This window comes from Somniosus microcephalus, unplaced genomic scaffold (genome assembly GCF_052327205.1).
Source record: "Somniosus microcephalus isolate GS21.2 unplaced genomic scaffold, FLI_Smic_1.0 unresolved_chr1, whole genome shotgun sequence".
Classification (NCBI taxonomy): domain Eukaryota; kingdom Metazoa; phylum Chordata; class Chondrichthyes; order Squaliformes; family Somniosidae; genus Somniosus; species Somniosus microcephalus.
The window spans coordinates 79986418-80011553 of record NW_028225179.1 but is presented as its reverse complement, the minus strand read 5'-3'; the positions used below and the strand labels follow the sequence as shown (position 1 = coordinate 80011553).

Here is a 25136-nt window from a genome sequence, read left to right as displayed (position 1 = left end):
TTGCTGTTGTAGTTTGAAATGGAGTTGAGTTCAAGCCCGGTGTCCCTCAGAAATGGGCACATCAGTAGACTTGCCAGACTCAGAATCCACAGTTAAACTATGTTGTTGTTGCTCAGTGGAATTCTGTGCTGAAACTTTGTCTTTTGCACCTGAGTTGGGCTTACCATCATCCGTTCCAGAGTCTGGGCCGACTATCTTCACCGAGTTCTCACTCGTTATTGTTTGTAGGAAATGCCAGTCCATATTCATTTTCCTAATCCACTCCCGTCCTAGTAGTGGAGGACCTCCTTCAGATATCACATATAAGTCCATTATTTGACTGTCTTCGCCCTTGTGGACCACTGCAACCTCTATTTTCCCGATGGGGTACACTCTTTGCCCCGTGTATGTTTTCAATATAATCCCCGTATCCTGTAGGGGAATATGCTGGAATAACTTTCCGTAATCTTTCTTATTTATGACCGTCAATGCCGATCCAGTGTCCAATTCCAGTTTTACTTGGACTCCTTCTATCTGAAGAGTGACCCAAATTGTCTGGAGGTCTGCACCCTTACCAGCGTTGAGTACTCTTAAGCTAGCCAGTTCATTACAGCTTAAGCTAGCCAGTTCATTACTGCTAGCGTCTGAATCGGACTCCTGTTCGGTCACCTTGTGTACCTTTGCGTATTTTCCTTGCGGTGACTTCTTGTTGCTGGTCTTCTTCCCTGACCTGCATACTCTAGCTATATGTCCAAGCCTACCACAAGTTCTACATTCTTGGTTTTTAAACCAACACTGGTTCTGATCATGCGTTGTCTTTCCACAACGATAACATTTGCCAGAACTCACACCCAATTTGTGTGCACTGAGCTCCGGTGACCGTAGCTGCATTACTGCCGTGCCTCTCGCTGCGGCTTCGTGTGCTGCTGCCATAGTGACCGCCTTCTCAAGCGTCAGCTCATTCTCCTCGAGCAGTCGCTTTTGTGTATCCTGTTTAAATAAACCACACACAAATTTGTCTCGAAGTGCCTCTGTCAATCCCGTTCCAAACTGGCAATATTTCGCTAATTTACGCAATTCCAGCAAATAATCAGCATTGCTTTCATGCTGTAGCTGCCTTCTGTCGTAAAATTTAAATCGTTCCGCTAGCATCAGCGGCGTGGGGTTTAGATGATCTTTCAGGACAGTAACAATCTCATCGAACGTCTTATCCGCCGGTTCATCTGGTGATAACAGGTGTTTCAATTGCCCGTATGTCTTCGCACCCATTAAATTTAATAATGTTAGTGCTTTATCAGCCTCACGAATTTTATTGGCCTTACAATAATTTTTAACTCGTTCAACATATATGGCCCAATCTTCAATGTCACTATCAAAGTTGCTAATATTCCCGTGTTTAGGCATTGTAGTACTTTATCAGATTTGCAATTTCTCAGATTTTTTTTTTTTTACTGTTATCCAAGATGGCGGCTTCCCGCTCTTGCCGTCGTCCTCCGCCCACAAAATGGCGGTTTTCCCGCTTCTGCCTTCTTCCCCAGCGGTTTTCCCGCGAAAAATGGCGGCTTTCCCGCGCTTCTCGCTCTCCCCGCCCACTTCAATGGCGGTTTTCCCGCGCTTCTCGTCGCTGACTTTCAGCCCGACTGCGGCTCTTATCTCCTGTGCGATCGCTGGTGCGCCGCCCGCCCGAAACGGTTCTCAGCCCTTATCACCGGTGCGATCGCTGGCCCGCTAAGCGCCTCCCGCTTGAAGCGGCTCCCGGCCTCTGGCTCACCCGCTCGGCGGCTCTTGCTCGCTCCCTCCCGGGCTCTGGCTTACCCGCTCGCGCCCTCAGTGTCTGCCGACGCTGCGCCTTCCAGCCCGAGTGCGGCCCTTATCAGGGATTTCGATCGATTGCCCTTCTACCTCCGACTTCCCCCAGCCCTGTCTTTGCAGCCAACGCTGCTTGGCTTACCCACCACCGAGGTTGAAAAAGCTGCAGGATGTCTTCTGTCCTCCCGTTTTCAGTCGTTGATGGAGGCTTCAGGGTCCTAATGCCTGTCGCTTCCAGTCGCTGGAAGCTGTCAGGATTTCTGCTGCCCTTCAGTTTTCAGTGGGGTGTTGAGGATTGGAACCTCTCTTCAACGTCCTGTCTTTGGACGAAGCCGCTGTGGAATAACTGCCGCAGGGTTCGAACCGACTCGTCGCCAGTGTTAAGTATGTGTATTGTATTGAACAATTAACACAAAGACTTAAACGTATAACTCAAACAGGTCTTTACTGGTTGGAGGTAGGGACTATACATAGGTCTTTACTTCATGCCCACAGGCGGGAACTGAGGGGGATCAGTACCCACAGTACTATTTATACCCCTATGGCCAGGAGTGGTACTGCGTATCACTACGCCCAACAAGTAGTGCAGTCCTGTCCATAGGTTCAAAGTAGCACACATATTACATACACAACAGCGCTCTGTCCCTGTCTATATTGCGCTCTGTCCCTGTTTATACTGCGCTCTGTCCCTGTCTATACTGCGCTCTGTCCCTGTCTATATTGCGCTCAGTCCCTGTCTATATTGCGCTCTGTCCCTGTCTATATTGCGCTCTGTCCCTGTCTATATTGCGCTCTGTCCCTCTCTATATTGCGCTCTGTCCCTGTCTATATTGCGCTCTGTCCCTGTCTATATTGCGCTCTGTCCCTGTCGATATTGCGCTCTGTCCCTGTCGATATTGCGCTCTGTCCCTGTCGATATTGCGCTCTGTCCCTGTCTATATTGCGCTCTGTCCCTGTCTATATTGCGCTCTGTCCCTGTCTATATTGCGCTCGGTCCCTGTCTATATTGCGCTCGGTCCCTGTCTATATTGCGCTCTGTCCCTCTCTATATTGCGCTCTGTCCCTGTCTATATTGCGCTCTGTCCCTGTCTATATTGCGCTCTGTCCCTGTCGATATTGCGCTCTGTCCCTGTCGATATTGCGCTCTGTCCCTGTCTATATTGCGCTCTGTCCCTGTCTATATTGCGCTCTGTCCCTGTCTATATTACACCCTGTCCCTGTCTATATTACACTCTGTCCCTGTCTACATTACACTCTGTCCCTGTCTATATTACACTCTGTCCCTGTCTATATTACACTCTGTCCCTGTCTATATTACACTCTGTCCCTGTCTATATTACACCCTGTCCCTGTCTATATTACACTCTGTCCCTGTCTACATTACACTCTGTCCCTGTCTATATTACACCCTGTCCCTGTCTATATTACACTCTGTCCCTGTCTATATTACACTCTGTCCCTGTCTATATTACACCCTGTCCCTGTCTATATTACACTCTGTCCCTGTCTACATTACACTCTGTCCCTGTCTATATTACACTCTGTCCCTGTCTATATTACACTCTGTCCCTGTCTATATTACACTCTGTCCCTGTCTATATTACACCCTGTCCCTGTCTATATTACACCCTGTCCCTGTCTATATTACACTCTGTCCCTGTCTACATTACACTCTGTCCCTGTCTACATTACACTCTGTCCCTGTCTATATTACACTCTGTCCCTGTCTATATTACACTCTGTCCCTGTCTATATTACACCCTGTCCCTGTCTATATTACACTCTGTCCCTGTCTACATTACACTCTTTCCCTGTCTATATTACACTCTGTCCCTGTCTATATTACACTCTGTCCCTGTCTATATTACACTCTGTCCCTGTCTATATTACACTCTGTCCCTGTCTATATTACACTCTGTCCCTGTCTATATTACGCTCTGTCCCTGTCTACATTACACTCTGTCCCTGTCTATATTACACCCTGTCCCTGTCTATATTACACTCTGTCCCTGTCTATATTACACTCTGTCCCTGTCTATATTACACTCTGTCCCTGTCTACATTACACTCTGTCCCTGTCTATATTACACTCTGTCCCTGTCTATATTACACCCTGTCCCTGTCTATATTACACTCTGTCCCTGTCTACATTACACTCTGTCCCTGTCTACATTACACTCTGTCCCTGTCTACATTACACTCTGTCCCTGTCTACATTACACTCTGTCCCTGTGAATATTGCACTCTGTCCCTGTGTATATTGCACTCTGTCCCTGTGTATATTGCACCCTGTCCCTGTGTATATTACACTCTGCCCCTGTGTATATTACACTCTGTCCCTGTGTATATTGAACTCTGTCCCTGTCTATATTGCACTCTGTCCCTGTCTATATTGCACCCTGTCCCTGTCTATATTACACCCTGTCCCTGTCTATATTACACTCTGTCCCTGTCTATATTACACTCTGTCCCTGTCTATATTACACTCTGTCCCTGTCTATATTACACTCTGTCCCTGTCTATATTACACTCTGTCCCTGTCTATATTACACTCTGTCCCTGTCTATATTACACTCTGTCCCTGTCTATATCACACTCTGTCCCTGTCTATATTACACTCTGCCCGTCTATATTACACTCTGCCCCTCTCTATATTACACTCTGTCCCTGTCTATATTACACTCTGTCCCTGTCTATATTACACTCTGCCCCTGTCTATATTATACTCTGCCCCTGTCTATATTACACTCTGTCCCTGTCTATATTACACTCTGTCCCTGTCTATATTACACTCTGTCCCTGTCTATATTACACTCTGTCCCTGTCTATATTACACTCTGTCCCTGTCTATATTACACTCTGTCCCTGTCTATATTACACTGTTCCTATCCTTGTGTATATTACACCCTGTCCCTGTCTATATTACACTCTGTCCCTGTCTATATTACACTCTGTCCCTGTCTATATTACACTCTGTCCCTGTCTATATTACACTCTGTCCCTGTCTATATTACACTCTGTCCCTGTCTATATTACACTCTGTCCCTGTCTATATTACACTCTGTCCCTGTCTATATCACACTCTGTCCCTGTCTATATTACACTCTGCCCGTCTATATTACACTCTGCCCCTCTCTATATTACACTCTGTCCCTGTCTATATTACACTCTGTCCCTGTCTATATTACACTCTGTCCCTGTCTACATTACACTCTGTCCCTGTCTACATTACACTCTGTCCCTGTCTATATTACAGTGTCCCTGTCTATATTACACTCTGTCCCTGTCTACATTACACTGTGTCCCTGTCTGTATTACACTCTGTCCCTGTCTACATTACACTCTGTCCCTGTCTACATTACACTCTGTCCCTGTCTATATTACACCCTGTCCCTGTCTACATTACACTCTGTCCCTGTCTACATTACACTCTGTCCCTGTCTACATTACACTCTGTCCCTGTCTACATTACACTGTGTCCCTGTCTATATTACACTGTGTCCCTGTCTATATTACACTCTGTCCCTGTCTACATTACACTGTGTCCCTGTCTATATTACACTCTGTCCCTGTCTACATTACACTGTGTCCCTGTCTATATTACACTCTGTCCCTGTCTACATTACACTCTGTCCCTGTCTACATTACACTCTGTCCCTGTCTATATTACACCCTGTCCCTGTCTACATTACACTCTGTCCCTGTCTACATTACACTCTGTCCCTGCCTATATTACACCCTGTCCCTGTCTATATTACACTCTGTCCCTGTCTATATTACACCCTGTCCCTGTCTATATTACACTCTGTCCCTGTCTATATTACACTCTGTCCCTGTCTACATTACACTCTGTCCCTGTCTACATTACACTCTGTCCCTGTCTACATTACACTCTGTCCCTGTCTATATTACACTCTGTCCCTGTCTACATTACACTCTGTCCCTGTCTATATTACACTCTGTCCCTGTCTATATTACACTCTGTCCCTGTCTATATTACACCCTGTCCCTGTCTATATTACACTCTGTCCCTGTCTATATTACACTCTGTCCCTGTCTATATTACACTCTGTCCCTGTCTACATTACACTCTGTCCCTGTCTACATTACACTCTGTCCCTGTCTACATTACACTCTGTCCCTGTCTACATTACACTCTGTCCCTGTCTATATTACACTCTGTCCCTGTCTACATTACACTCTGTCCCTGTCTACATTACACTCTGTCCCTGTCTATATTACACTCTGTCCCTGTCTACATTACACTCTGTCCCTGTCTACATTACACTCTGTCCCTGTCTATATTACACTCTGTCCCTGTCTACATTACACTCTGTCCCTGTCTATATTACACTCTGTCCCTGTCTATATTACACTCTGTCCCTGTCTACATTACACTCTGTCCCTGTCTATATTACACTCTGTCCCTGTCTATATTACACCCTGTCCCTGTCTATATTACACTCTGTCCCTGTCTATATTACACCCTGTCCCTGTCTACATTACACTCTGTCCCTGTCTATATTACACTCTGTCCCTGTCTATATTACACTCTGTCCCTGTCTACATTACACTCTGTCCCTGTCTATATTACACTCTGTCCCTGTCTATATTACACCCTGTCCCTGTCTATATTACACTCTGTCCCTGTCTACATTACACTCTGTCCCTGTCTATATTACACTCTCTCCCTGTCTATATTACACTCTGTCCCTGTCTATATTACACTCTATCCCTGTCTATATTACACTCTGTCCCTGTCTATATTACACTCTGTCCCTGTCTATATTACACCCTGTCCCTGTCTATATTACACCCTGTCCCTGTCTATATTACACCCTGTCCCTGTCTATATTACACTCTGTCCCTGTCTATATTACACTCTGTCCCTGTCTATATTACACTCTATCCCTGTCTATATTACACCCTGTCCCTGTCTACATTACACTCTGTCCCTGTCTATATTACACTCTGTCCCTGTCTATATTACACCCTGTCCCTGTCTATATTACACTCTGTCCCTGTCTACATTACACTCTGTCCCTGTCTATATTACACTCTGTCCCTGTCTATATTACACTCTGTCCCTGTCTATATTACACTCTGTCCCTGTCTATATTACACCCTGTCCCTGTCTATATTACACTCTGTCCCTGTCTACATTACACTCTGTCCCTGTCTATATTACACCCTGTCCCTGTCTATATTACACTCTGTCCCTGTCTATATTACACTCTGTCCCTGTCTATATTACACCCTGTCCCTGTCTATATTACACTCTGTCCCTGTCTACATTACACTCTGTCCCTGTCTATATTACACTCTGTCCCTGTCTATATTACACTCTGTCCCTGTCTATATTACACTCTGTCCCTGTCTATATTACACCCTGTCCCTGTCTATATTACACCCTGTCCCTGTCTATATTACACTCTGTCCCTGTCTACATTACACTCTGTCCCTGTCTACATTACACTCTGTCCCTGTCTATATTACACTCTGTCCCTGTCTATATTACACTCTGTCCCTGTCTATATTACACCCTGTCCCTGTCTATATTACACTCTGTCCCTGTCTACATTACACTCTTTCCCTGTCTATATTACACTCTGTCCCTGTCTATATTACACTCTGTCCCTGTCTATATTACACTCTGTCCCTGTCTATATTACACTCTGTCCCTGTCTATATTACACTCTGTCCCTGTCTATATTACGCTCTGTCCCTGTCTACATTACACTCTGTCCCTGTCTATATTACACCCTGTCCCTGTCTATATTACACTCTGTCCCTGTCTATATTACACTCTGTCCCTGTCTATATTACACTCTGTCCCTGTCTACATTACACTCTGTCCCTGTCTATATTACACTCTGTCCCTGTCTATATTACACCCTGTCCCTGTCTATATTACACTCTGTCCCTGTCTACATTACACTCTGTCCCTGTCTACATTACACTCTGTCCCTGTCTACATTACACTCTGTCCCTGTCTACATTACACTCTGTCCCTGTGAATATTGCACTCTGTCCCTGTGTATATTGCACTCTGTCCCTGTGTATATTGCACCCTGTCCCTGTGTATATTACACTCTGCCCCTGTGTATATTACACTCTGTCCCTGTGTATATTGAACTCTGTCCCTGTCTATATTGCACTCTGTCCCTGTCTATATTGCACCCTGTCCCTGTCTATATTACACCCTGTCCCTGTCTATATTACACTCTGTCCCTGTCTATATTACACTCTGTCCCTGTCTATATTACACTCTGTCCCTGTCTATATTACACTCTGTCCCTGTCTATATTACACTCTGTCCCTGTCTATATTACACTCTGTCCCTGTCTATATTACACTCTGTCCCTGTCTATATCACACTCTGTCCCTGTCTATATTACACTCTGCCCGTCTATATTACACTCTGCCCCTCTCTATATTACACTCTGTCCCTGTCTATATTACACTCTGTCCCTGTCTATATTACACTCTGCCCCTGTCTATATTATACTCTGCCCCTGTCTATATTACACTCTGTCCCTGTCTATATTACACTCTGTCCCTGTCTATATTACACTCTGTCCCTGTCTATATTACACTCTGTCCCTGTCTATATTACACTCTGTCCCTGTCTATATTACACTCTGTCCCTGTCTATATTACACTGTTCCTATCCTTGTGTATATTACACTCTGTCCCTGTCTATATTACACTCTGTCCTTATGTATATTACACTGTTCCTATCCTTGTGTATATTACACTCTTTCCCTGTGTATATTACACTGTTCATATCCTTGTGTATATTGCACTCTGTCCCTGTGTATATTACACTCTGTCCCTGTCCATATTACACCCTGTCCCTGTGTATATTACACTCTGCCCCTGTGTATGTTACACTCTGCCCCGTCAATGTTACACTCTGTCCCTGTCTATATTACACTCTGTCCCTGTCTATATTACACTTTGTCCCTGTGTATATTACACTCTGTCCCTGTGTATATTACACTCTGTCCCTGTGTATATTACACTCTGTCCCTGTGTATATTACACTCACAGAATCACAGAAACCCCACAGTGCAGATAGAGGCCATTTCGGCCCATCGAGCCTGCACCGACACATATCCCACCCGATCCCCGTAACCCCTACACTAACACATATCCCACCCTATCCCCATAACCCCACGTATTTAATCCCCCTAACACTAAGGGTCAATTTATCATAGCCAATCAACCTAACCCGCACATCTCTGGATTGTGGGAGGAAACCGGAGCACCCGGAGGAAACCCACGCAAACACAGGGAGAATGTGCAAACTCCACACAGACAGTCACCCGAGGCCGGATTCGAACCCGGGTCCCTGGTGCTGTGAGGCAACAGTGCTAACCACTATGCCACCGTGCTGTCCCTGTCTATATTGCGCTCTGTCCCTGTCTATGTTGCGCTCTGTCCCTGTCTATGTTGCGCTCGGTCCCTGTCTATGTTGCGCTCGGTCCCTGTCTATGTTGCGCTCGGTCCCTGTCTATGTTGCGCTCGGTCCCTGTCTATGTTGCGCTCGGTCCCTGTCTATTTTGCGCTCGGTCCCTGTCTATATTGCGCTCGGTCCCTGTCTATATTGCGCTCGGTCCCTGTCTATATTGCGCTCGGTCCCTGTCTATATTGCGCTCGGTCCCTGTCGATATTGCGCTCGGTCCCTGTCGATATTGCGCTCGGTCCCTGTCTATATTGCGCTCGGTCCCTGTCTATATTGCGCTCGGTCCCTGTCTATATTGCGCTCGGTCGCTGTCTATATTGCGCTCGGTCCCTGTCTATATTGCGCTTGGTCCCTGTCTATATTGCGCTCGGTCCCTGTCTATATTGCGCTCGGTCCCTGTCTATATTGCGCTCGGTCCCTGTCTATATTGCGCTCTGTCCCTGTCTATATTGCGCTCTGTCCCTGTCTATATTGCGCTCTGTCCCTGTCTATATTGCGCTCTGTCCCTCTCTATATTGCGCTCTGTCCCTCTCTATATTGCGCTCTGTCCCTCTCTATATTGCGCTCTGTCCCTCTCTATATTGCGCTCTGTCCCTGTCTATATTGCGCTTGTTCAGTATGTGTATTGTATTGAACAATTAACACAAAGACTTAAACGTATAACTCAAACAGGTCTTTACTGGTTGGAGGTAGGGACTATACATAGGTCTTTACTTCATGCCCACAGGCGGGAACTGAGGGGGATCAGTACCCACAGTACTATTTATACCCCTATGGCCAGGAGTGGTACTGCGTATCACTACGCCCAACAAGTAGTGCAGTCCTGTCCATAGGTTCAAAGTAGCACACATATTACATACACAACATTCCTCCCTTCCTAGCTTTACAGTCATCTCCCCATTTAACATAACGTAATAACATATATACATATATAACTTCAGGTTTACATAACAGAATAACATAGATACATAGATAACTTCATGTCAAAACAGATCACAGATTCAGTCTCTGTGGAAAACAGTTCACAGATTCAATCTCTGTGGTGTAGTCGGTTCACGTTGCTGGAGTGACTCATTCAATAGTCCTTCCATGGATTTAACAGTTTGAACTTCCGAACTGAATTGGCTCCGTTCGGAGGGACCACGTGTGTGATCTGGTAGAGGTGATAATGGTTCAGATGGGTCATCTTCTGTTTTTACTTTTCCTTTTCTGCTTCTTGGAGACTCTCTGGGCTCCATTGTCAGCTGCCACAGCTGCCAGCTGCATGCGCAGTTCCTCCTTCTCTTCCTCCTGTTTCCGTCGTAGAGCCAGCTTCTCCCGATGTTCCGTAGACTTTTGGTGCTCCTCCATGATTTCTGCACTTTGGGAGTCGAAGTTACAAGCTGGGCAGGACAGGACATCGTAATATTCGGTGTCGTCCTGAGCTAGACCAGTGAGAGGGTCGTCTATTTCCTCCATACCCAGCTGGACGTTAGCCAGCTCTTGTTCCAAATCCAGACATCTTTCCTGAAGAGACTTCTTCATGTGTACCTCTGCATCCAGCTTTTTCTGGGCTTTCAGCAAGTCGTTTACTAGTGACCTCATTTGTGATTTTAATACTTCAACTTCCTTTGGAGATTGATTGATCGGACTATGCAATCCCTCTACCGGAGCAGCTGTTTCAGCGGTCTGTTGTTCTACGTTGACGTGAGTCAGCGTACTTTTGGCATCCAAGGGCTGCTCTGTTGCAGTCATCTCAGTCTGTGTTGCCACCTCAGCTCTTCCAATAACCTTTGAGAGCTCCAAACCCCTTTCGTTTGAATATTGAAGTTCATGTTCAAGTTTTTCCCATTTCAGAGTCCTGTCCTTCAGCATATGCAGGAGTTGGCTGACCGTTAACTCCTCTGACATCAGACGTTTTGTGTGCTCCTGCTCCATTTTCTCCATCAGCTGCTTCTGTTGTCTTTCCAGATTCTCCAACTCTATATCAAAGAACTCTTTCGTTGCATTCAACTCTTGCTCAAAACGGCGAAGCATTTGTTCTAATTGCTGTTGTAGTTTGAAATGGAGTTGAGTTCAAGCCCGGTGTCCCTCAGAAATGGGCACATCAGTAGACTTGCCAGACTCAGAATCCACAGTTAAACTATGTTGTTGTTGCTCAGTGGAATTCTGTGCTGAAACTTTGTCTTTTGCACCTGAGTTGGGCTTACCATCATCCGTTCCAGAGTCTGGGCCGACTATCTTCACCGAGTTCTCACTCGTTATTGTTTGTAGGAAATGCCAGTCCATATTCATTTTCCTAATCCACTCCCGTCCTAGTAGTGGAGGACCTCCTTCAGATATCACATATAAGTCCATTATTTGACTGTCTTCGCCCTTGTGGACCACTGCAACCTCTATTTTCCCGATGGGGTACACTCTTTGCCCCGTGTATGTTTTCAATATAATCCCCGTATCCTGTAGGGGAATATGCTGGAATAACTTTCCGTAATCTTTCTTATTTATGACCGTCAATGCCGATCCAGTGTCCAATTCCAGTTTTACTTGGACTCCTTCTATCTGAAGAGTGACCCAAATTGTCTGGAGGTCTGCACCCTTACCAGCGTTGAGTACTCTTAAGCTAGCCAGTTCATTACAGCTTAAGCTAGCCAGTTCATTACTGCTAGCGTCTGAATCGGACTCCTGTTCGGTCACCTTGTGTACCTTTGCGTATTTTCCTTGCGGTGACTTCTTGTTGCTGGTCTTCTTCCCTGACCTGCATACTCTAGCTATATGTCCAAGCCTACCACAAGTTCTACATTCTTGGTTTTTAAACCAACACTGGTTCTGATCATGCGTTGTCTTTCCACAACGATAACATTTGCCAGAACTCACACCCAATTTGTGTGCACTGAGCTCCGGTGACCGTAGCTGCATTACTGCCGTGCCTCTCGCTGCGGCTTCGTGTGCTGCTGCCATAGTGACCGCCTTCTCAAGCGTCAGCTCATTCTCCTCGAGCAGTCGCTTTTGTGTATCCTGTTTAAATAAACCACACACAAATTTGTCTCGAAGTGCCTCTGTCAATCCCGTTCCAAACTGGCAATATTTCGCTAATTTACGCAATTCCAGCAAATAATCAGCATTGCTTTCATGCTGTAGCTGCCTTCTGTCGTAAAATTTAAATCGTTCCGCTAGCATCAGCGGCGTGGGGTTTAGATGATCTTTCAGGACAGTAACAATCTCATCGAACGTCTTATCCGCCGGTTCATCTGGTGATAACAGGTGTTTCAATTGCCCGTATGTCTTCGCACCCATTAAATTTAATAATGTTAGTGCTTTATCAGCCTCACGAATTTTATTGGCCTTACAATAATTTTTAACTCGTTCAACATATATGGCCCAATCTTCAATGTCACTATCAAAGTTGCTAATATTCCCGTGTTTAGGCATTGTAGTACTTTATCAGATTTGCAATTTCTCAGATTTTTTTTTTTTTACTGTTATCCAAGATGGCGGCTTCCCGCTCTTGCCGTCGTCCTCCGCCCACAAAATGGCGGTTTTCCCGCTTCTGCCTTCTTCCCCAGCGGTTTTCCCGCGAAAAATGGCGGCTTTCCCGCGCTTCTCGCTCTCCCCGCCCACTTCAATGGCGGTTTTCCCGCGCTTCTCGTCGCTGACTTTCAGCCCGACTGCGGCTCTTATCTCCTGTGCGATCGCTGGTGCGCCGCCCGCCCGAAACGGTTCTCAGCCCTTATCACCGGTGCGATCGCTGGCCCGCTAAGCGCCTCCCGCTTGAAGCGGCTCCCGGCCTCTGGCTCACCCGCTCGGCGGCTCTTGCTCGCTCCCTCCCGGGCTCTGGCTTACCCGCTCGCGCCCTCAGTGTCTGCCGACGCTGCGCCTTCCAGCCCGAGTGCGGCCCTTATCAGGGATTTCGATCGATTGCCCTTCTACCTCCGACTTCCCCCAGCCCTGTCTTTGCAGCCAACGCTGCTTGGCTTACCCACCACCGAGGTTGAAAAAGCTGCAGGATGTCTTCTGTCCTCCCGTTTTCAGTCGTTGATGGAGGCTTCAGGGTCCTAATGCCTGTCGCTTCCAGTCGCTGGAAGCTGTCAGGATTTCTGCTGCCCTTCAGTTTTCAGTGGGGTGTTGAGGATTGGAACCTCTCTTCAACGTCCTGTCTTTGGACGAAGCCGCTGTGGAATAACTGCCGCAGGGTTCGAACCGACTCGTCGCCAGTGTTAAGTATGTGTATTGTATTGAACAATTAACACAAAGACTTAAACGTATAACTCAAACAGGTCTTTACTGGTTGGAGGTAGGGACTATACATAGGTCTTTACTTCATGCCCACAGGCGGGAACTGAGGGGGATCAGTACCCACAGTACTATTTATACCCCTATGGCCAGGAGTGGTACTGCGTATCACTACGCCCAACAAGTAGTGCAGTCCTGTCCATAGGTTCAAAGTAGCACACATATTACATACACAACAGCGCTCTGTCCCTGTCTATATTGCGCTCTGTCCCTGTTTATACTGCGCTCTGTCCCTGTCTATACTGCGCTCTGTCCCTGTCTATATTGCGCTCAGTCCCTGTCTATATTGCGCTCTGTCCCTGTCTATATTGCGCTCTGTCCCTGTCTATATTGCGCTCTGTCCCTCTCTATATTGCGCTCTGTCCCTGTCTATATTGCGCTCTGTCCCTGTCTATATTGCGCTCTGTCCCTGTCGATATTGCGCTCTGTCCCTGTCGATATTGCGCTCTGTCCCTGTCGATATTGCGCTCTGTCCCTGTCTATATTGCGCTCTGTCCCTGTCTATATTGCGCTCGGTCCCTGTCTATATTGCGCTCGGTCCCTGTCTATATTGCGCTCGGTCCCTGTCTATATTGCGCTCGGTCCCTGTCTATTTTGCGCTCGGTCCCTGTCTATATTGCGCTCGGTCCCTGTCTATATTGCGCTCGGTCCCTGTCTATATTGCGCTCGGTCCCTGTCTATATTGCGCTCGGTCCCTGTCTATATTGCGCTCGGTCCCTGTCTATATTGCGCTCGGTCCCTGTCTATATTGCGCTCGGTCCCTGTCTATATTGCGCTCGGTCCCTGTCTATATTGCGCTCGGTCCCTGTCTATATTGCGCTCGGTCCCTGTCTATATTGCGCTCGGTCCCTGCCTATATTGCGCTCGGTCCCTGCCTATATTGCGCTCGGTCCCTGCCTATATTGCGCTCGGTCCCTGCCTATATTGCGCTCGGTCCCTGCCTATATTGCGCTCGGTCCCTGCCAATATTGCGCTCGGTCCCTGCCTATATTGCGCTCGGTCCCTGCCTATATTGCGCTCGGTCCCTGTCTATATTGCGCTCGGTCCCTGTCTATATTGCGCTCGGTCCCTGCCTATATTGCGCTCGGTCCCTGCCTATATTGCGCTCGGTCCCTGCCTATATTGCGCTCGGTCCCTGTCTATATTGCGCTCGGTCCCTGCCTATATTGCGCTCGGTCCCTGCCTATATTGCGCTCGGTCCCTGCCTATATTGCGCTCGGTCCCTGCCTATATTGCGCTCGGTCCCTGCCTATATTGCGCTCGGTCCCTGCCTATATTGCGCTCGGTCCCTGCCTATATTGCGCTCGGTCCCTGCCTATATTGCGCTCGGTCCCTGCCTATATTGCGCTCGGTCCCTGTCTATATTGCGCTCGGTCCCTGTCTATATTGCGCTCGGTCCCTGTCTATATTGCGCTCGGTCCCTGTCTATATTGCGCTCGGTCCCTGTCTATATTGCGCTCGGTCCCTGTCTATATTGCGCTCGGTCCCTGTCTATATTGCGCTCGGTCCCTGTCTATATTGCGCTCGGTCCCTGTCTATATTGCGCTCGGTCCCTGTCTATATTGCGCTCGGTCCCAGTCGAAATTGCGCTCGGTCCCTGTCGAAATTGCGCTCGGTCCCTGTCTATATTGCGCTCGGTCCCTGTCTATATTGCGCTCGGTCCCTGTCTATATTGCGCTCGGTCCCTGTCTATATTGCGCTCGGTCCCTGTCTATATTGCGCTCGGTCCCTGTCTATATTGCGCTCTGTCCCTGTCGATATTGCGCTCTGTCCCTGTCTATATTGCGCTCTGTCCCTGTCTATATTGCGCTCTGTCCCTGTCTATATTGCGCTCTGTCCCTGTCTATATTGCGCTCTGTCCGTCTATATTGCGCTCTGTCCCTGTCTATATTGCGCTCTGTCCCTGTCTATATTGCGCTCTGTCCCTGTCTATATTACGCTCTGTCCCTCTGTATATTACGCTCTGTCCCTCTGTATATTACGCTCTGTCCCTCTGTATATTACGCTCTGTCCCTGTCTATATTACGCTCTGTCCCTGTCTATATTACACTCTGCCCCTGTGTATATTACACTCTGCCCCTGTGTATATTACACTCTGCCCCTGTGTATATTACTCTCTGTCCCTGTCTATATTACGCTCAGTCCCTGTGCATATTACGCTCGGTCCGTCTATATTACGCTCTGTCCCTGTCTATATTACACTCTGTCCCTGTCTATATTACACACTGTCCCTGTCCATATTACACTCTGTCCCTGTCTATATTACACTCTGTCCCTGTCTATATTACACTCTGTCCCTGTCTATATTACACTCTGTGCCTGTCTATATTACACTCTGTCCCTGTCTATATTACACTCTGTCCCTGCCTATATTACACTCTGTCCCTGCCTATATTACACCCTGTCCCTGTCTATATTACACCCTGTCCCTGTCTATATTACACCCTGTCCCTGTCTATATTACACCCTGTCCCTGTCTATATTACTCTGTCCCTGTCTATATTACACTCTGTCCCTGTCTATATTACACTCTGTCCCTGTCTATATTACACTCTGTCCCTGTCTATATTACACTCTGTCCCTGTCTATATTACACTCTGTCCCTGTCTATATTACACTCTGTCCCTGTCTATATTACACTCTGTCCCTGTCTATATTACACTCTGTCCCTGTCTATATTACACTCTGTCCCTGTCTATATTACACTCTGTCCCTGTCCATATTACACTCTGTCCCTGTCCATATTACACTCTGTCCCTGTCTATATTACACTCTGTCCCTGTCTATATTACACTCTGTCCCTGTCTATATTACACTCTGTCCCTGTCTATATTACACTCTGTCCCTGTCTATATTACACTCTGTCCCTGTCTATATTACACCCTGCCCCTGTCTATATTACACCCTGTCCCTGTCTATATTACACCCTGTCCCTGTCTATATTACACTCTGTCCCTGTCTATATTACACTCTGTCCCTGTCTATATTACACTCTGTCCCTGTCTATATTACACTCTGCCCCTGTCTATATTACACTCTGCCCCTGTCTATATTACACTCTGCCCCTGTCCATATTACACTCTGTCCCTGTCTATATTACACCCTGTCCCTGTCTATATTACACCCTGTCCCTGTCTATATTACACACTGTCCCTGTCTATATTACACCGTCCCTGTCTATATTACACTCTGTCCCTGTGTATATTACACCCCGTCCCTGTGTACATTACACTCTGTCCCTGTGTATATTATACTCTGTCCCTGTCTATATTACACTGTTCCTATCCTTGTGTATATTACACTTTGTCCCTGTGTAAATTACACTCTGTCCCTGTCTATATTACACTGTTCCTATCCTTGTGTATATTACACTCTGTCCCTGTGTATATTACACTGTTCATATCCTTGTGTATATTACACTCTGTCCCTTTGTATATTACACTCTGTCCCTGTCTATATTACACTGTTCCTATCCTTGTGTATATTCCACTCTGTCCCTATGTATATTACACTGTTCCTATCCTTGTGTATGTTACACTCTGTCCCTGTCCCTGTCTATATTACACCCTGCCCCTGTCTATATTACACCCTGCCCGTGTATATTACGCTCTGCCCCTGTCTATATTACGCTCTGTCCCTGTCTACGTTACGCTCTGTCCCTGTCTACGTTACGCTCTGTCCCTGTCTACGTTACGCTCTGTCCCTGTCTACGTTACGCTCTGTCCCTGTCTACGTTACGCTCTGTCCCTGTCTACGTTACGCTCTGTCCCTGTCTACGTTACGCTCTGTCCCTGTCTACGTTACGCTCTGTCCCTCTGTACATTACGCTCTGTCCCTCTGTACATTGCGCTCTGTCCCTCTGTATATTACGCTCTGTCCCTGTGTATATTACGCTCTGTCCCTGTGTATATTACGCTCTGTCCCTGTCTATATTACACTCTGCCCGTGTATATTACTCTCTGTCCCTGTCTATATTACGCTCTGTCCCTGTGTATATTACGCTCGGTCCGTCTATATTACGCTCTGTCCCTGTCTATATTGCACTCTGTCCCTGTCTATATTGCACACTGTCCCTGTCTATATTGCACTCTGTCCCTGTCTATATTGCACTCTGTCCCTGTCTATATTGCACTCTGTCCCTGTCTATATTGCACTCTGTCCCTGTCTATATTGCACTCTGTCCCTGTCTATATTGCACTCTGTCCCTGTCTATATTGCACTCTGTCCCTGTCTATATTGCACTCTGTCCCTGTCTATATTGCACTCTGTCCCTGTCTATATTGCACTCTGTCCCTGTCTATATTGCACTCTGTCCCTGTCTATATTGCACTCTGTCCCTGTCTATATTGCACTCTGTCCCTGTCTATATTGCACTCTGTCCCTGTCTATATTGCACTCTGTCCCTGTCTATATTGCACTCTGTCCCTGTCTATATTGCACTCTGTCCCTGTCTATATTGCACTCTGTCCCTGTCTATATTGCACTCTGCCCCTTTGTATATTACACTCTGTCCCTGTCTATATTACACTTTGTCCCTGTGTATATTACACTCTGTCCCTGTGTATATTACACTCTGTCCCTGCGTATATTACACTCACAGAATCACAGAAACCCCACAGTGCAGATAGAGGCCATTTCGGCCCATCGAGCCTGCACCGACACATATCCCACCCGATCCCCGTAACCCCTACACCAACACATATCCCACCCTATCCCCATAACCCCACGTATTTAATCCCCCTAACACTAAGGGTCAATTTATCATAGCCAATCAGCCTAACCCGCACATCTTTGGACTGTGGGAGGAAACCGGAGCACCCGGAGGAAACCCACGCAAACACAGGGAGAATGTGCAAACTCCACACAGACAGTCACCCGAGGCCGGATTCGAACCCGGGTCCCTGGTGCTGTGAGGCAACAGTGCTAACCACTATGCCACCGTGCTGTCCCTGTCTATATTACACTCTGTCCCTGTCTATATTGCACTCTGTCCCTGACTATATTGCACTCGGTCCCTGTCTATATTGCACTCGGTCCCTGTCTATATTGCACTCGGTCCCTGTCTATATTGCACTCGGTCCCTGTCTATATTGCACTCGGTCCCTGTCTATATTGCACTCGGTCCCAGTCTATATTGCACTCGGTCCCTGTCTATATTGCACTCGGTCCCTGTCTATATTGCACTCGGTCCCTGTCTATATTGCACTCGGTCCCTGTCTATATTGCACTCGGTCCCTGTCTATATTGCACTCGGTCCCTGTCTATATTGCACTCGGTCCCTGTCTATATTGCACTCGGTCCCTGTCTATATTGCACTCGGTCCCTGTCTATATTGCACTCGGTCCCTGTCTATATTGCACTCGGTCCCTGTCTATATTGCACTCGGTCCCTGTCTATATTGCACTCGGTCCCTGTCTATATTGCACTCGGTCCCTGTCTATATTGCACTCGGTCCCTGTCTATATTGCACTCGGTCCCTGTCTATATTGCACTCGGTCCCTGTCTATATTGCACTCGGTCCCTGTCTATATTGCACTCGGTCCCTGTCTATATTGCACTCGGTCCCTGTCTATATTGCACTCTGTCCCTGTCTATATTGCACTCTGTCCCTGTCTATATTGCACTCTGTCCCTGTCTATATTGCACTCTGTCCCTGTCTATATTGCACTCTGTCCCTGTCTATATTGCACTCTGTCCCTGTCTATATTGCACTCTGTCCCTGTCTATATTGCACTCTGTCCCTGTCTATATTGCACTCTGTCCCTGTCTATATTGCACTCTGTCCCTGTCTATATTGCACTCTGTCCCTGTCTATATTGCACTCTGTCCCTGTCTATATAGCACTCTGTCCCTGTCTATATTGCACTCGGTCCCTGTCTATATTGCACTCGGTCCCTGTCTATATTGCACTCGGTCCCTGTCTATATTGCACTCGGTCCCTGTCTATATTGCACTCGGTCCCTGTCTATATTGCACTCGGTCCCTGTCTATATTGCACTCGGTCCCTGTCTATATTGCACTCTGTCCCTGTCTATATTGCACTCTGTCCCTGTCTATATTGCACTCTGTCCCTGTCTATATTGCACTCTGTCCCTGTCTATATTGCACTCTGTCCCTGTCTAAATTGCACTCTGTCCCTGTCTATATTGCACTCTGTCCCTGTCTATATTGCACTCTGTCCCTGTCTATATTGCACTCTGTCCCTGTCTGTATTGCACTCTGTCCCTGTCTATATTGCACTCTGTCCCTGTCTATATTGCACTCTGTCCCTGTCTATATTGCACTCTGTCCCTGTCTATATTGCACTCTGTCCCTGTCTATATTGCACTCTGTCCCTGTCTATATTGCACTCTGTCCCTGTCTATATTACACTCTGTCCCTGTCTATATTACACCCTGTCCCTGTGTATATTACACCCTGTCCCTGTCTGTATTACACCCTGTCCCTGTGTATATTACACCCTGTCCCTGTGTATATTACACTCTGTCCCTGTGTATATTACACTGTTCCTATCCTTGTGTATATTACACTCTGTCCCTGTGTATATTGCACCCGGTCCCTGTGTATATTACACTCTGTCCCTGTGTATATTATACTCTGTCGCTGTGTATATTACACTCTGTCCCTGTGTATATTACACTCTCTCCCTGTGTATATTACACTCTGTTCCTGTCTATATGACACCCTGTCCCTGTGTATATTACACCCTGTCCCTGTGTATATTACACTCTGTCCCTGTGTATATTACACTGTTCCTATCCTTGTGTATATTACACTCTGTTACTGTCCCTTTGTATATTGCACCCTGTCCCTGTGTATATTACACTCTGTCCCTGTGTATATTACACTCTGTCCCTGTCTATATTACACTCTGTCCCCTGTGTATGTTACACTCTGTTACTGTCCCTGTGTATATTACACTCTGTCCCTGTGTATATTACACTCTGTCCCTGTGTATATTACACTCTGTCCCTGTGTATATTACACTCTGTCCCTGTGTATATTACACTCTGTTACTGTCGCTGTGTATATTACACTCCAATCCTTACCTTGTTATGATAATATTTGTGTTCGTATTCCTCAATCGGTTTCCCATCCAGCAGGATCTGCCCTGACTGAGGATCATAAAAGCGCTCCAGCAGAGCCACGCAGGTAGTCTTACCCCCACCAGAGGGACCCACCAGGCCGTGATCTCCCCAGACTTCAGCTCAAAGGACACATTCTGGAAACAAATGGTGTCAGATGTCATTACAAGTTTTAGAGTCTTTCAGCTCATTCCTATCAATGGAACATAGGAACAGAAGGAGGCCATTCAGCCCCTCGAGCCTGTTCCACCATTCAATTAGATCATGGCTGATCATCTGTGAAATTTTTAATTGACCCCCAGCTTCAACAGCTTTTTGGGGGAGAGAGTTCCAGATTTCCATTAACCTGTGTGTGAAGAAGTGCTTCCTGACATCACCCCTGAACGGCCTGGCTCTAATTTTAAGGCTATGCCCCCTTGTTCTGGACTCTCCCAGCAGAGGAAATAGTTTCTCTCTAACTACCTGATCAACTCATTAAATCAGCTCTTAGCTTCTATTATCAAGAGAATACAAACCAAGTTTATAAACCTGTCCTCATAATTGAACCCTCGAAGCCCCAGAATCATCCTGGTGAACCTGCACTGCACCCTCTCTGTGCCCTGAACTGAACGCAGTGCGTCAGATGGGGTCTAACCAGAGCTTTATGGAACTGTAACTGAACTTCCCCCCTTTGTATCCCAGCCCTCGAGACAGGCCAACATTCCATGAGCCTTTTTAATTATTTTTTATACTTGTCCACTAGCTTTTAGTGATTTCTGTCCTTGGAGCCCTAACTCTCTCTGCTCCTCCACAGTTCCCAGCCTCTCGCCATTTAGAAAATACTCGGATCGATCTTTCGTGGGTCTAAAGTGGATGACCTCACACTTTCTCACGTTGAACTCCATCTGCCACAGTTTTACCGACATTTAATCTAACGATGTCCCTTTGCAACTTCCTGCACACATCTACGCAACTTACTGTCCCCATAACTTAGTCTCATCTGCAAACTTAGATATACAACTCTCCATTCCGTCATCCAAGTCATTTATAAATGAGGTGAAAAGCTGAGGCCCCAGAACAGATCCCTGGGGACACCACTAGTCACATCCTGACAATTTGAGTACAGACCCATTATTCCTACACTGTCTCCCATCTCTTAACCAATTCCCTATCCAAGCCAATAGGACACCTCCAATTCCACACGCTCTCATCTTTGATAAAAGTCTCTTATGTGGAACCTTGTCGAATGCCATCTAGAAATCCATATAAATAACATCAATAGACATTCCCTTATCTACCTTATTAGTGACCACCTGGCTGGTGCAGACTGTTGCTTCCTCTCACCAACTTGCAGAATGATATGACACCAAAGAGCCACCATACCTTCAAGACCGGGGTGTCTGGTCGCTTGGGGTAAGCGAACGTCACATTCCTGAACTCAAGGTGAGCCTTTAGCCTTTCGGGGGCGAGGGTCCCCACTGTGGAAAGGGCAGGTTTGCGATCCATGTACTCGAAAACTTTCTCGGAGGCCCCCACAGCTTTCTTCACATTGGGATAGACAGACAGTAGGACCTGCCCAAGGACACAGAAGGACACAACTTTAGTACAGCTCACACTGCTGGAGGTACTTTAACAAGTCCAAAACATCCCTTCAGTTAAATCCGGGAGGCAGCAGACACAGCCTAACAGAGGGACTCCCAGACCGTCAAACATTGGCCTTCGCGACTGCACTTGCAATGATGAAGAGAAGGATGAGGAGGAGCAGGAGAAAGAGGACAAAAACGTGAAGCCATGTCCAGGCACAGGGTCTGATCAGTCAGTGCCATGTCCCGGCACACGGTGTGATCGGTCAGTGTCATGTCCCGGCACACGGTGCGATCGGTCAGTGCCATGTCCTGGCACACGGTGCGATCGGTCAGTGCCATGTCCTGGCACACGGTGCGATCGGTCAGTGCCATGTCCTGGCACACAGTGCGGATCGGTCAGTGCCATGTCCTGGCACACAGTGCAATCGGTCAGTGCCATGTCCTGGCACACAGTGCGATTGGTCAGACAGACGGGGAACTGCAGGGTGAGACGGTCAGACAGACGGGAATCTGCAGGGTGAGATGGGCAGGACAGACGGGGATCTGCAGGGTGAGACGGGCAGACAGACGGGGATCTGCAGGGGGAGACGGGCAGACAGATGTGATATAACCATCACCAGTGGTAATGAAGGTTTACATCTGCTCCTTGACCTTTGATCCCAGAGGTTGTCTGACCTGCTGCCTTTTCCCAGCTATTCCTGTTTCACATTTTCAGCATCAGCATCATTTTAGTATACGTACTGAAGTGAGGGTCTGGTTACCGGACGGCGAGGGTCTGGTTCTCGGACGGCGAGAGTCTGGTTACCGGACGGCGAGAGTCTGGTTATCGGACGGCGAGAGTCTGGTTATCGGACGGAGAGGGTCTGGTTATCGGACGGTGAGGGTCTGGTTATCGGACGGTGAGGGTCTGGTTATCAGACGGAGAGAGTCTGGTTATCGGACGGCGAGGGTCTGGTTATCGGACGGTGAGGGTCTGGTTATTGGACGGTGAGGATCTGGTTATCGGACGGTGAGAGTCTGGTTATCGGACGGTGAGGGTCTGGTTATCGGGCGGTGAGGGTCTGGTTATCGGACGGTGAGAGTCTGGTATCGGACGGTGAGGGTCTGGTTCTATCGGGCGGTGAGGGTCTGGTTATCGGGCGGTGAGGGTCTGGTTATCGGACGGTGAGGGTCTGGTTATCGGGCGGTGAGTCTGGTTATCGGGCGGTGAGGGGTCTGGTCATCGGACGGTGGGAGGTCTGGTCATCGGACGGTGAGGGTCTGGTTATCGGACGGTGAGAGTCTGGTTATCGGACGGCGAGTGTCTGGTTATATGTCTCCCTCCCTCACTCACCTCGACGGCCGTAGTAAACTGCAGCTCATAGAGGATGAAGGAGACGAGATCCCCCACTCGTGACGTTTCCAGACGCCACCAGACGGCCCCCATAGTACAGGAGACTGACCTTCAGCACCAGGCCCGAGAGCTGTGACAGGGGAAGAGAGAGGGAACAGATTAAAGAGCGGTACCGTGCACTGGGCCGGGAGATGGGGCAGTGACCGCCGGGACCGTGACAGTGACCGCCGGGACCGAGATCTCCAGATGTGGGTCTGGTGACTGCCTTCATTGACCAGAAAGTCCCCACCAGCCGCTGAGTGATCCGGGGAGAACGGCAATGCGGCAATCCCTTGGTCATTCCCGTCACCCCCCCTCAGTCACCGTCACCCCCAGTCACCGTCACCCCCCTCAGTCACCGTCACCCCTCCTCAATCACCCCGTCACCCCCCTCAGTCACCGTCACCCCCCTCAGTCACCGTCACCCCCCTCAGTCACCCAGTCACCCCCCCTCAGTCACCGTCACCCCTCCTCAGTCACCCCGTCTCCCCGCTCAGTCACCGTCACCCCCCTCAGTCACCCGGTCACCCCCCCCTCAGTCACCGTCAGCCCCCTCAGTCACCCGGTCACCCCCCCTCAGTCACCGTCAGCCCCCTCAGTCACCCCGTCACCCCCCCTCAGTCACCGTCACCCCTCCTCAGTCACCCCGTCTCCCCGCTCAGTCACCGTCACCCCCCTCAGTCACCCGGTCACCCCCCCTCAGTCACCGTCAGCCCCCTCAGTCACCCGGTCACCCCCCCTCAGTCACCGTCACCCCTCCTCAGTCACCCCGTCACGCCCCCCTCAGTCACCGTCACCCCTCCTCAGTCACCCCGTCACCCCCCCTCAGTCACCGTCACCCCCCCTCAGTCACCCCGTCACCCCCCCTCAGTCACCGTCACCACCCCTCAGTCACCCCGTCTCCCCGCTCAGTCACCGTCAGCCCCCTCAGTCACCCGGTCACCCCCCCTCAGTCACCGTCACCCCTCCTCAGTCACCCCGTCACCCCCCCTCAGACACCGTCACCCCCGCCTCAGTCACCGTCACCCCTTCTCAGACACCGTCAGCCCCCTCAGTCACCCCGTCCCATCGGGCCCCCCGCCCCATCGAGCCCCGTGCCCCATCGAGCCCCGTGCCCCATCGAGACCCCCCGCCCCATCGAGACCCCCGCCCCATCGAGACCCCCGCTCCATCGAGCCCCCCGCTCCATCGAGCCCCCCGCTCCATCCAACCCCCATTCCATCGAGCCCCCGTCCCATCGAACCAGCGCCCCATCCAGCCCCCGGTTCTGACTGTGGGGAGGGCCACGTACACTGTTAGTCCACATGTAGCTGGCGTAGGCTTCAGCCTCCTTCTTGTTGAGCTGGTATGTGTCCTGCAGACGGTCACTGTACCGTCGAGCCTCGCCATCCTCATTAGCAAAACTTCGCACAGTCTTGATGGACGAGAAGGTCTCCACTGCCACATCATTAGCCTTGGCTAGTGACTCCTGTACCTCGACAGCCAGTGCCTGTCACACAGAGAAAGACCAGGGTCAGAGAGAAATTGTGTAGCTACAGCTATACAAAGCCCTGGTTAGACCACGGCTGCAGTACTGTGAGCAGTTCTAC

The 25136-nt window shown here is 48.6% G+C and overlaps 1 protein-coding gene and 1 long non-coding RNA gene across 2 annotated transcripts in view; one reads left to right on the top strand and one right to left on the bottom strand.

Moving 5' to 3' along the window:
- LOC147095522 (E3 ubiquitin-protein ligase BRE1A-like) overlaps window positions 1-20640 on the top strand; it is a 228344-nt gene extending 207704 nt beyond the window's left edge. Inside the window, exon 12 of the mRNA XM_085973658.1 lies at window positions 20626-20640. Within this exon, the coding sequence (XP_085829784.1) occupies window positions 20626-20640 (15 nt within the window). The remainder of the gene's footprint in view (window positions 1-20625) is intronic.
- A 68-nt stretch (window positions 20641-20708) lies between these two features.
- LOC147095521 (uncharacterized) lies at window positions 20709-23562 on the bottom strand. The gene is made up of 3 exons (XR_015074638.1): window positions 23509-23562; window positions 21973-22161; window positions 20709-20747 (listed from the first exon to the last, which is right to left on the bottom strand). It is a non-coding gene; the product is annotated as an uncharacterized LOC147095521 (long non-coding RNA).
- Window positions 23563-25136: the final 1574 nt, after the last annotated feature.